This window comes from Heterodontus francisci, chromosome 7 (assembly GCF_036365525.1).
Source record: "Heterodontus francisci isolate sHetFra1 chromosome 7, sHetFra1.hap1, whole genome shotgun sequence".
Lineage (NCBI taxonomy): Eukaryota > Metazoa > Chordata > Chondrichthyes > Heterodontiformes > Heterodontidae > Heterodontus > Heterodontus francisci.
This window is the reverse complement of record NC_090377.1, coordinates 37,754,129-37,767,934: the sequence shown is the minus strand read 5'-3', so window position 1 is coordinate 37,767,934 and position 13,806 is coordinate 37,754,129. Positions and strand designations below refer to the sequence as shown.

The 13,806-nt window shown below is 43.4% G+C and overlaps 1 protein-coding gene across 4 annotated transcripts in view; it reads right to left on the bottom strand.

The window, feature by feature from the left end:
* Nucleotides 1-13,806, bottom strand: part of LOC137371926 (low-density lipoprotein receptor-related protein 1-like) — a 1,827,029-nt gene that overhangs the window by 804,716 nt on the left and 1,008,507 nt on the right. For all 4 annotated transcript variants that reach the window (XM_068035008.1, XM_068035009.1, XM_068035010.1 and 1 more), the window contains exons 22-23: nt 9,730-9,930; nt 64-309 (exon numbers count right to left, since the gene is read on the bottom strand). In XM_068035008.1, coding sequence (XP_067891109.1) covers nt 64-309; nt 9,730-9,930 — 447 coding nt within the window. The remainder of the gene's footprint in view (nt 1-63; nt 310-9,729; nt 9,931-13,806) is intronic.

Below are 13,806 nucleotides of genomic sequence, written 5' to 3'. Positions count from 1 at the left end.
ATATGTAAATTCAAATAAATGTTGAAAGAAAAAGATATGCACTTAAGCATAACAATGACCTACCTAAACTAATGCAACTATCACCATTGGGCGCAAGCAACCAGCCTTCATAACATGAGCACTTAATTGTCTTCTTGTGTTGCTCACATACTTGGCTGCACTTGAGGTGTTTTCTGCAGTAATCAAGGACAATGCAGGTTTTCTTGTCTGAGTTTACGTGCATTCCTGGAGGGCAAGAGCAGACGATGCCTTCCCCAGTTACAAAAGTGCAGTGGTGACTGCATCCTCCATTATTCAGAGAGCACTCATCTGTGAACACAAGCAGTCAATTGATTTAAGAGTAACAACCATTTGGAATTTTATCAAATACCTTTTTCAGATGACATAATTTTCTACAATCACACAGAGAGGGCACATAATTAAAGACAACCGGAACCGAAGAGTGAAATGTTAAATTACTTTTGTGCTCAGATAAGGTCTACTGCCTGGACACATGTAATTCGATTTATTACTTCTGCCTGTGCTTGTTGAAGCTGACAGATTTGAAAGGCCACGTACATCACTACTTAGCTATAAGGCAAAAACAGGACAAATATCTAGTTTTGGAGGTCTTAGTGAACATAATCCATCTTTTAATCTGAGAGAGAATCAGAGAAATAAATGTTTTGCATCGAACTCATGAAAAAAATTTTTAGTAAACAATATCGGGGGCAAAATTGGACAGGGCCCGAAAATGGGCATGGCCATCGTGATGGGGGATTACCCCAAGTCTACTGCTTTTTATGTAGGCAGCATGAAAAGTTCATGCTAACTGCTAATTTAAATGTTGCAGTGTGCAGGCAGCATTGTTGAGTGACTGCATGCCTGACCAGGGAGTGCAAAGTCGAGACAGGCTAGCATGAGTTAAAGCTACAAGATGCTGGAAATACTGAGCAGGTCTGGCAGCATCTATGTAGAGAGAAACAGAGTTAATGTTTCAGGTCTGTGACCTTTCATCAGAACTGGGAAAAGTCAGATTTCCAGCAGGCGCAGTATTTTGCTTTTGTATGAGTTAAAGCTAGCCTGCAGTACTTGAAGCCAACCTCTTAAAATGGAGGTGCATTGTGGCTGAAGCTGGTGCTAAGTCATGTTAAAATTGATTTTGACATGGGAAACACTCAAAAATAGCAGAAAGCAGGCGCCAAGATTTTGCGATGCTGCATTGGAGACCTTCATGCAGGAGGTGGAAAGGATGAGAAATTTCATTTATCCACAGGGGGACAGGAAGCCCACCAGACAAGCTTTGCAAAGGCAGTAGGACCAGATAGCCAAGGTGGTCAAGTCCCAAGGACCTGGATGCAGTTCTGCAAAAAGTTCCGTGACCTCAAACAAGTGGTCAAGGTCAATGAATGTATCTTCAAATGCCATATCTCATCAACTGTACCACTAGCCTCAAACGCTGCTCAATGCACTCACCTACGAAAAGTCTCTATCAATCACAACTCATACATAACAATCATAGCTTCACCTCGCACTCGGCACTGCTGCATATACTGCCAGCCATTCAATCATGACAACTGCATCACCTAAACAGATTGCACTACACTCACTGATACACTTTGGTCTCTTTTGCAGGACAAGCTGGAGGCAGCAGGACTTAACAGACAGGGGACAGACAGAGTTGCATGTCTTTACCCCCAAGGATCATACACACCAGTGTCCGTGGTAAAAGATTTGGTGTCTGTGACTAGTAATTTCAGGGATGAGAAATTTCCTGTTGACTTCTTCCAAACCAGTCCAACTTTAAAAACTTGCAGCTGTCACTTTCACAGCTGACAGGTGCTTGAACAGAAACAGCGCTTCCAACTTGGACAAGTTCGGCCTTTTCCAGTGGGTTCCAATTTTTCTTTCAAAGCCCACCGAAAACCCAAACTTGTCCGAATTGGAAGTGCTGTTTCTGCTCAAGCACCTGTCAGCTGTGGAAATGACAGCTGCGATTTCTTTTAAAAACTGACCAGTCACAAAACTGCTCTACTGAGAGATGCCATGCTCTGGAACTGTCAGAGAGGGAGACAGAGAGAGAGAGAGGGGGGAACAGAGAAAGGGAGAGAGAGAGAGAGAGAGAGAGAGAGAGAGATAGCGGGACAGAGAGAGAGAGAGACAGAGGGACAGAGAGAGAGAGACAGGGACACAGAGAGAGACAGAGGGACAAAGAGAGAGAGAGAGGGACAGAGAGAGACAGACAGACAGAAAGAGAGACAGAGGGACAGAGAGAGTGATGGACAGGGAAAGAGAGGGACAGAGAGAGAGAGAGAGTGACAGAGAGGGGGACAGAGAGAGAAGGGCAGGGAGAGAGGGAGAGAGAGAGGACAGGGAGAGAGGGGGGTACTGGGAGAGAGAGAGACAGAGGGAACAGGGAGAGAGAGAGGGAACAGGGAAAGAGAGAAGGTACAGAGAGAGAGAGAGAGAGGGGTGATAGGAAGAGAGCGGGGTGGCAGGGAGAGAGGGGGTTGGGACAGGGAGAGAGAGGGAGGACAGGAAGGGAGAGAGGGGGGACAGGGAGAGAAAGGGGGGACAGGCAAAGAGAGAGAGAGGGTACAGGGAAAGAGAGAAAGAGAGCGAGGGGGATGGGGGGAGAACAGAGGGTGAGGGGACAGAGAGGGGGACAGAGAGGGAGAGAAGACAAAGAGAGTTGGGGGCAGAGACAAAGTGAGTGGGGGCGGACAGAGAGAGAGAGGCGGAGAGGGAGAGGGGGCAGAGAGAGGGAGAGCTAACCTGGGGGGACACAGAGAGGGGGAACACAGAGAGGGAGGAGGGACAGAGAGAGACAGAGAGAGAAAGAGACATGGTCGCAGAGCAAGAGAGGAGGGAGAGAGAGTGATCAAGATCACTCCTGACAGATGGACATTTATCTGGAATACTTTGCATCGCTACAAGTGTGCTGGCAAAAACTGACTACTTGTGCAAGCAAAAAAATGCCAGGTATCTCCCGAAATCAGTGTCCAACACAGTGAAGAGAAAATAAGTCAATAAATGAGTTTTCTCATTTAAGGCTTCGTGACAAAAATGCACATTTGATTAATGTTTTGATTAGTAGTAAGATAAATTTTTAATGCCTTTGTCTTTCTGAAATTGTCTCACCAGCCCCCTATGGAAGACAAAAATTTTAATGTGGCCCACAAGTGAAAAGGTTGGACACCCCTGCTTCAAGCCTTAAACCTTGTGTTTTAAAATATCCCAGTAGCTATGTAGCAGTTACCTAGCAGCTAAGTGTGTCAAAGATCAGTAACTGCAATGTGCAACATTTACTATCCAGTTTGAGGGCAGATAACCTGAGTGGCTAATATCATTTGAAAGTTGTCTGTATCATATAATTACACAATGTTAAAAGTGAACCTTGGCTAACAGGTAATAGATTTGGCTTGGACATAAATTGGTTAGTCCAAAGTACCATCTTACAGATAGTGACTAAACATGTTGTAATTGAATAATACATGCAGAAACAACCACTCAACCTTTTGCAAAAAATCTTTTTGTTAATAATTATCTTGTCAAAACTGAATCGGATCCGACAGTGATAGACTGAGATATCGACATAAGTGAATTTAAGAGAATCGATTTATTGCAGGAATTAAAAAGCTCTCTTTATTTGTAATTTTGTTTATCTAATTTTTTCACTAGCTTTGGTGAGCAAATAACATTTTGTCCATGAGAGATCCTATTATTTCTGTATTTTAGAATCCAGGACCTGGTTTCACAGTATATCAAGATGAATAAACTAGTCTTGGCTCCCTACCATTAATCTCTCTGTCCCTTCCTGTCCCACTATGCTTTACTGTTTTGCATGAATCTTCTGAAGTACTATTTGCTTCACCCTATAACATTCTCCTGATTTGGAGATCACTGCCCTTTTGTTGGCTGCCGTTTTCAGATACATATTACAAGCAGGTGGAGAAGTTCCACAAACAGAGACCATATGGGTTAAATTGTCTTGTGACGACAGCAGTGTGAGAAATGATCCATCTTCCCATTGCTGATTTTTCTACTGCCTCATCTCAATGACCTCAATAACAATCCTCTTCTTGAGTTTCATGGTTTATTGGATGAATTTGCACTCCTGACACAGTGTGAATCCACAGAGGTCATCCAATAAGGTCCATTTACCACCCCGTGACATGATGTAGCTAGCTCTATTCTGTCAACAAAAGTCATCCGCATTGACATTGCATACTATTTAGCTTGCTAGCTAGCTAATGCAGTTGTGCTGCTCTCCATTGATGTTTGTATGCTTAGCTATTTTACGTATAGGGAGAAATGTGTTTAGATTCCTTTAAATTGGCTATACACTTTATATACAGCGTAATTGCCCGTATGTCCGTGGTTGAGTCAATAATTTTGTCAAATGTCCGTGATGCAACATGTCAGTGCTTATCCCTGTTTATCCCATGGAGGAGATGGTGATTTCTATCCTTGGAATGTCTATTGCTCAGGCCGTAGCCAGTGCCAGCATTGGAAACCATCAAAGTTAATGGTATTCTCATAAGTAATCCTCTTCTCACATTCTACTTCCCCTCATTCCACAATCGCTTCTCATTTACAAGCTGCAGATGGTGAAAACACCCCAACTGCCTCCACCCACCACAACACTAACCTTGTGCCTTTTTCCTATCTGTCACCCAAGGACTACCACCTGACCAGTCAGTAGTAGAAAAGCAAGAAGACAATGATGAAGAGGCAACACCATCCTTCGATTTCACATGCGCAACCATCTCAGATACTGACACTGCCCCTAATTTAGAGGGTAGCATAGATGCAGGATCTGAACATGGCGGCACACTGGGCCCACAGCCAAGCCAGAGGAAAGGGTAGCAAATGTTCCAGCTAGCCGGAGGGTGAGGTTGCTCAAGAGTTCTGCTGCAGAGGACTCAGATGAGCACTTTGATGGGATGGGCTACAGGAGGCTGATAATCTGCACAGGACTTTGCACAGAGCTTGGAGCCCATCATTGCCTGCATGGAAGTGGTGACCAACTTCATTTGCACACTTGCGGATCCAACTAAGATGCAGCACGCGATGGTTGATATCTCAGTTTCCATTGAAGCACAAGCTGAAGCCACCAAACATCTGGGTGCTATAGTGGGAGCTCAGACTTCTGGTATGTAAGGTCAGCTTGCTGCCATGTAAGCTCAGACTGCTCTCATACAAGCTCAGCTTGCTGCCATCATGGCTGTAGATACTAGTGTTCAAAGGGGTTTACAGGGTGCCAGAGCAGTCCAGCAAGTAGTCCTTTGACAAATTACAAGGATTGTGGGAGTGGAAGCAGCTCTGTGGAGCACAAAGCTGTCGTCCTCTTTCAGTATGTTAGTATTTGTCCTCCCAATCCTACCACTCCGCCAATGCACTTGCTGTTGCCTGTCAGCCAGCCAGCCCAGATTGCAACTGATCATGCTATAGTGATGCAGTCTAAAGCTAAGCTTTCTATGTCATCCTGCAATGAAATGTGCAATCTCCTCTACTGAAAATCAGCAGCCTTCCATCAGCCATGCTCCAGTCACTGGAGTAGCATTTTATAGGAGCATGAGCACAAGCAAAGGCACACAGAAGACAGGCACTAAGGGAATGCATAAGCATGATTGGTTGACACTTGTGTGTAATACGGTATGTTTTGCTTTATAAATTTGGTTTGAAATGTTTGTTTTGTGTTATGTTTCATCATTGTAGCCAAGCAGACATTGTGTTGTTCAGCAACACTGTGACGATAAGCTGTGGGAACGGTGCTGAATGGCGAATGGGAGTTGCATGTACTGGTATCACAGTTGGTTGAGTCATTCATGGATAGCCTGCCCAGAAAGGGGCTTTGCTGGTTTCCTTCTCCCTTCCTTTCCATCTTCCTCCTTAGCTTTTCATATAGCCGGTGGCAAAGGTTGCATCTTCATGATGGAAAAATTGTGCAGATTTCAGCAGACCACCAATTATCTTCATACCTGTTTTGCCGCGTACTTCAGAGTTCCTCCAGAGCAGCACAAGCAGTGGAAACATTGTTTCAACATGCCAATGGTGTGCTCTGTGACATTCTGTGTGGCTGCACGGCTTTTGTTGTATGCATGCTGCTCACATGTGCATGGGTTGTGCACTAGTCATGAGCCATATTGACAACAGATAGCTCTTACCAACCAGTAGCCACCCTCTGATTTGTCATGGTGGCTCAAAATCAGATGGAAAATGGACCCCATAAAATGAAGGCATAAATACTGCTACCAGGACTCCAGGCATTGACCTGCAAGATTTGCTGCATATGGTCGCACACCAGTTGGCTGTTGAAGGAGTAGAATCCCTTTTGGTTGTGTACGCAGCAGAGCTGACATGCGGTACCTGCAAAGCAACATGCATGCAGTCACCTTGTACCATGGGGAGGACTGTGATCCTTGCAAAGCTGCGTGTTCACCCTGCCTGCTACTCGTTGGCAAAAGAGGATGAAATACATTCACCTCTTTTGGAATATAGAGTCACAGTGATCTCCCTCATGCAACAGTAGATTGCAAACAGGGAGATATTACAAATATCTCCTACTCCAGTCTGGAAGGAGTCCTACACACATAAAGTTCACGACCACCGACATCTTCACAGCCTCTGGCAAAGATGTCCTTGCCCTGATCTGAGGTTAAAGTTGTGGCTGCACCAGGTGGCAGATTTCAGTGAGGATGTCAAGCATTTGACAGATTGTTCCTTGCTGAGGTTCAGGTAGGAGAATTGCTCCCTGAAGAGTCTGGGCACATATGTCCTCCTGCTGAGAGCCCTTCTCCCCTGCTCCTCCTCCCTCTTCCAGCAAGTTGGCTTTCTCTGTGTCACCTCTGCTCATTCTCCCAGTCTTGCTGTTGCTCAAGGGGAATAGCCAATTGTGAACACATTTCTGGGAGCAAGTGGTTTGTGCAGAATTCTTGAATTCAGGACAAAGCCTTTCAGCATCTGTTACACCATTTCTTTTAGATTTTAGCAACTTAAAGAACTCTAGAGACCACCAAACATTTCTACAATCACAGCAACCACCAGCAGCAATCAATCTGAAACTAACGTGAAAATATTTGACGATCCTTTTAAATAGGTGTGTTCTTCTCATTGCTGAACGTGTGCTCAGCCATGTGTGATCAAGAGAGGGCACTAGCTGGAGTATTGAGCTCCAAAATGGCAGTACTGGTGTCAAATCAACATTACATGCTGATTGATGACATGATCTGCCAACCGGCATACTTCCAGTGGAGGTTCACCGTACACATGCTAACACCATCACCAAAATGGTATTCAGCACAACCAATGCCAGAAGTGTGCGCGCAATCTGTGAACACTATTTTGGCCCTCTAAGGCCATCTGTAGCTTCAGAAAAATAGGTCCTATGCATCTGAACTTTGCAACTATCATTTTCAATGCTGCATGTGGCACTTAAATCTGTTAGCCTAAAGTTAAAAGGCATTCATAGAATCATAAAATGATATGGCACAGGAGGCCATTCGACCCATCATGTTTGTGCCAACTTTTTTGAAGAGCTATCCAATTAGTCCACCTCTTTCCTCATAGCCCTGAAATTGTTGCCCCATGAAGTATTTATTCAATTCCCTCTTGAAGGTTGCTATTGAATCTACTTCCACAACTTTTTCAAGCAATGCATTCCATATCAAAACAACTCGCTGTGGAAAATGTTTTTTCACAATCAATGTTTGATAAGATCACTATTTGATAAGAAGAAAATATAACCAATACAACACAATATCAAAAAATATATTTGCATTTTATAAAGTTAGCTTAGAACTTATATCACAGAATTGCTGACATCAAGTGCATTCCATCCACAGCCTGTGTATATCATTTCCCCCACTACCTGTTGATTTCTTACTGTAAGCAACATCTACGTTGCTCCCCTACTTCCTTCTGTGCTGTTACTCTTCCCTCCCCACCTCATGATTTTTTTTTATTTGTTCAGGGGATGTGGGCATCGCTGGCTATGCCAACATTTATTGCCCATTCCAAATTGCTCTTGAGAAGTTGGTGGTGAGCTGCCTTCTTGAACCGCTGCAGCCCTTGGAGTGTAGGTACGCCTACAGTGTTGTTAGGAAGGGAGTTCCAGGATTTTGACCCAGCAACAATGAAGGAATGGTGATATAGTTCCAAGTCAGGATGGTGTGTGGCTTGGAGGGGAATTTACAGGTGGTGGTGTTCCCATGCATTTGCTGCCCTTGTCCATCTAGATGGCAGAGTTCACAGGTTTGCAAGGTGCTGTTGAAGTCAGTGCAGAAAGTGAATGTTGCGTGTGGTGGATAGGGTGCCAATTAAGCAGTCTGCTTTGTCCTGGAAGGTGCTGCGCTTCTTGAGTGTTGTTGGTGCTGCACCCATCTAGGCAAGTGGAGAGTATTCCATCACACTCTTGACTTGTCCCTTTAGATGGTGGACAGGCATTGACATAATTGAGAGTGGACTGATAGGGTGATAATTGAATAGGTTGGATTTGTCCTCTTTTTGTGCACAAGATATACCTGGGCAATTTTCCACATTGCTGGGTAGATGCCAGTGTTATAGCTGAACTACTAGTTGGACATTGCCTGGCACTTGTGATTGCACAATGTTCAGCACCATTCACAACTCCTCAGATACTGAAGTAGTCCATGTCCATATGCAACCTCCAGGCTTGGGCTAATAAGTGGCAAGTAACATTCACGCCACACCAGTGCCAGGCAATGACGAAGTTGTAGCTTGGCTAGGGGTGTGGCTAGTTCTATGAATGGATATCTATCAGTTCACAGTGTCAATTGACCTCAAATCAACTATCTTTTTGGGGAATCACATGTGTACTAACCTGTAGGGATTTTTTTTTCTAATGTTTGACCTTGTCTGATGCTTGCATTTTTTCTGCTTTAGTCATCTAGTCATATACTTCAACATTTACTTTTTACATATGGATTGTGTGTATGTTTGTGCTTGTGTCTTTCTGCAAGGGAGAGGAGGTTTCTTTTTAAATGCTATTGATGTGTAATTTTGTCCACTTCTAACAAATGGTCCACACTTGAAACATTAAATTATCTGTTCTCTCCACTGATGCTATAATACAGCCAACTGTTGTGTAGAGCTCCCTCTATTCCATCCAGACAATGTGGCTTAGGCCTAACCTGGGAGGAGCATCCCAATTGCTCTAATGTGACATTTCTGATGTGTAGCTTTGTGCTCTGTCTGAGTGAGATTGCCAAATTAGGGTCAACTTTATACTATCCACCAATGTCTACTAGCAACAGAAATGAGAAATGAAACTGCCAATACTAATTTCACGTACAGGTACCAAAGACAGAAGCTTTCATCTCATTAGTTTAAGCTGAATTCAGTTCTCAGAATTGAACACATTTGCAGCCAGTGTATCCAATCTGGGTAACTTTTCACTTCTAAGCTATAATTTTTAGGGAGACTTTCAATCTGAAACAGTCCCTAAATTGACAAATCTCTCAGTGTCGGGTATACATGCACATATGAAATACACAATTTACTATTAGGTTTGGTTCCACAACTGTTATGAATCAACTCAGGCATCACAGGTGCTGATTGACTCAAGAAACAGTTTGCATGACCATGTCTGGCATTGCTCCTCAAAATTGACATCAAAATATTTTGATTTCCCCAAAAGCATAATAAAATATTGGAAAATCATTTTCTCATCCTCTGCAGCACCACACTGTTTCAAACACACTTGCATTTCAAGCACAAAGAGCCTACCACAGAGTGCGCTCTCATCAGCACCATCTGGACATTCTTCTTTCCCATTGCAGAACTTTTCTGGAAGAAGGCAAATTGAAGTATTTCCAGCACAAGGATAGGTTGGTGGTTTGCAACCAAATACTCCACAGTTCTCTTCATCCGAATGGTCTTCACAGTCATTTTCTCCATCACAGACCCACGTCATATTGATGCATTTTCCTATGAAGGATAAAACACAAAGAGGCTATATAATTTGTCCCAAACTGTTCAAGGGATTGTTTCAGAACACTACTCCAGTATAAGCCTAATTTCTTATTCCCCAAATGTATGTATTGTAATTTCAAAGTTGTTATTTAATATTGGGCTCTTAGATCTTCAATATTTGCCAAAAATATCATGACTCCGTCATAGTCACTTAGGTGAAGAAAACAGAATCGTAATTTGTTTTAACTTTTGACGAGATGTTGTCACAAAAATGCATTAGTCAGTGTCATATGGAAGTTTAATGGAATACATTTTTAAACCACAACCTACAGTAGGGAACAGACTAAAATGTATTTTTTGTATGCGAAGTCTCAGCAGCACGATTATACCTTAAAATCACGGGGTGGGTCACCAAAATACTATGCAATACCTGTTGCACCTGAAGGTGACATTACAATAACTATTTTCTGTGGAAGTCAGGCAATGGTGCATACTAAAGCACCATCTGCAACCCCATCCATGCAACTGTACATCCTCACCATTAGGTATTTTCTAATATTGCATCTGATTGCAGAGCATGAGTTAGTAAACATTGTCAGAAAATTGTTATATTATAGTGAATTTAATGGATTTTCACCCAGTTGTACACAAAAACTGCTTGCAGTAAAGTGAGAAAATCTGGCTAAGAGGCAATGCCTGGGTACAACCCCACTGTCAGTTCCATGGTAGTTGTCAATCTTACAAACCCTCCAGATCAGGGAGAGCAGTTAATGGACTTCATGTGCTGAACAATGGATACAAGTAATAATACTGATACACTGAGCTTAAAGCACAATATAAATTAAGTTCTTTTCTAACCTAATATGCCATGGTTGTACAAAGTTAAGATACATAAATCATTTACAGACCCGCAATATAATTAAAATACAAGTTAAATTCAGCTCTGTCAGGGAGGTTCTGGCACTTGAATCAACCAAAAATCATGAACCCAGAGCAGAATATGGCATTTCTCCAAGATAATTTGATTTTGTTGTCAATGTAGCTTCTAAGCCTTGTTTTTAATATTTTATATTGATTTAGAGGTCTAAGGTGTAAATCAGTTTACTCGATTTTACTGAGCTGTAATGCGAAGAAAATGCACTTTCCAACAAAGCATTTATTCTCAATATTGATGTCTTAAAATTATAACTAGATATATTTATCACCGGATAGAGTATTGTGAACTGTGAGGAGGATAGTGATGGACTTGAAGAAGAAATAGGCTGGTGGAATGGGCAGATACATTTAATGCAGAGAAGTGTGAAGTGATACATTTTAGAAAGAACGAGGAGAGGCAATATAAAATAACAGCTGCAATTCTAAAGGGGGTGCAGGAGCAGAGGGACCTGGGAGTATAAGTGCACAAGTCGTTGAAGGTGGCAGGGCAAGTTGTGAAAGTGGTTAAAAGGCATACGGGATCCTGGACTTTATAAATAGAGGCATAGAGTTCAAAAGCAAAGAGGTTATGGTGAACCTGAACAAAACACTGGTTTGACCTCAACTGAACTATTATGTCCAATTCTGGGCACCACATTTCAGGAAAGATGTGAAGGCATTAGAGATGCTGCAGAAAAGATTTACAAAAATGTTTACAGGGATGAGGGACTTCAGTTACGAGGATAGATTGGAGGATTTGGACTATTCTCCTTAAAGAGAAGGTTGAGAGGAGATTTGATGGAGATGTTCAAAATCATGAGGCGTCTGGACAGAGTACATAGAACATAGAACAGTACAGCACAGTACAGGCCCTTCGGCCCACGATGTTGTGCCGACCCTTTAACCTACTCTAAGATCAAACTACCTACATACCCTTCATTCGACTATCATCCATGTACCTATCCAAGAGTCGCTTAAATATCCCTAATGTATCTGCTTCTACTACCACCGCTGGCAGTACATTCCACGCACCCACCACTCTCTGTGTAAAGAACCTACCTCTGACATCTCCCCTAAACCTTCCTCCAATCACCTTAAAATTAGGTGATAGCCCTTTCCGCCCTGGGAAAAAGTCTCTGGCTATCCACTCTATCAATGCATCTCATCATCTTGCACCCTTCTATCAAGTCACCTCTCATCCTTCTTCGCTCCAATGAGAAAAGCCCTAGCTCCCTCAACCTTTCTTCATAAGACATGCCCTCCAGTCCAGGCAGCATCCTGGTAAATCTCCTCTGCACCCTCTCTAAAGCTTCCACATCCTTCCTATAATGAGGCGACCAGAACTGAACACAATATTCAGATAGAAAGAAACTGTTCCCACTGGTGGAAGGGTCAAGAATCACATGACAATGATTTAAGTTGAATGGCAAAAGAACCAAAGGTGAAATGAGGAAAAACTTTTTTACGCAGTGGGTGGTTAGGATCTGGAATGCATTGGCTGAAAGTGTGGTGGAAGCTGTTTCAATCGTGGCTTTCAAAGGGTATTGAAGAATCATCTAAATAGAAAATATTTGCAGGGCTTTGGGGAAAAGGCAGGGGAGTGGGACCAGCTGAGTTGCTCTTGTAGAGAGCTGACATGGACACAACAGGCCAAATGGCCTCCTTTAGTGCTGTAACCATTCTAGGGAGCTGTATTTTACCAGGCCTTTGGGGATGGTCTGGGAGGCAGGAAGGTTGGCAAAATGGCCAAGGAAGTTGGTGGGTGGCATGCCTGCTGTCTTTCTGCTGCCATGCCATTTTGCCAGTTGCAGGAAAGATGGCAGACGGCCCACCCACCTGGAGCCCAACTGAACCCTCTTCCTACCTCCAATGGCATTTTACCAGTTGCTGGGGGAGGCGGGGGGCCTCCGCCAGTTGGGGAGACTATCCAGTGAAACCTGGTGGCCTCCTGGTGGGCTCTAGCAGGGGGGGGCCATCCTTTTCGGGCACTCTTTGGCCCACAGAGGGTCCCACTTTGTGGCATTAGTCGCCCCCCCTTGGCAATGGCACCACATGACTTCCATGACTCATCCCTCTAGCTCACTGGTCCTGATGCCTCCAGACCCCATTTACCTGACTGTGAGGGTGCATCAATGGTGCATGGCCATTGATGTGTCCTCATTCTGCAGGTGCAGCCTCAGTAGTGGCCACCAGTAGCCATGGCACTTCTGAGACAGAGGGCTGGCAGCTCTTGGGGATGGGCCACTGTCCTTAATATGGATGGCAACCCTGTCTCAAAAACCATCTTTCCAGCCAATCCTTCAGTCATCTAACCTATCTCTCTCACCAGGGCTGTTCACTCTTTTCATGCTTAAAGCGTTTTTTTTCTCCTCCCACAGCAAAGTGCTTTGGGATACATTCTATGCTAAAGTTGCTATATTAATACAAATTGGTATTTTTATTCCGGGGTGGAGGACTAAACAAGTAACAAGACTAAATGGTCATGATCTGAAAAATCCAGTCCCTTTGATACTGGGACTTGCATATCACAACTACATGTTCATGTTTATTATAAGGGCACTAATTTTTGGTGGGAATGACCGTCAGTCTTTGCTGTTATTACTCCACTGAAACTAACAGCAACTTCGGGAGTCTGCGCATGTGCAGAATAACATGGAAATCCACAAGTTGCTGTCAGAGATTCTACACTTCTCCAGAGGGTGTGATGTTGAAGTCCCTAATTGTTGTTAAATGCCCTCACTGGCCTGAAAAGCTAATTTTATATTTGTGCAATGTAAAATCTCTACATTATGCTAAAAAATATCCACGTATTTAAAGAAACTTCCTTTGAAGTTTATTTGTCTTTATTTAGCTTCTAGCTTAACCCATGATCATTTATTTCACTATCAGTGCTTTTAACTTCCTGGTTTGCTGTCGATGAGAATACTTCAATGTCATTGGCTGTTTACCCTGCTTGCTGACATCACTGCTGCTGCT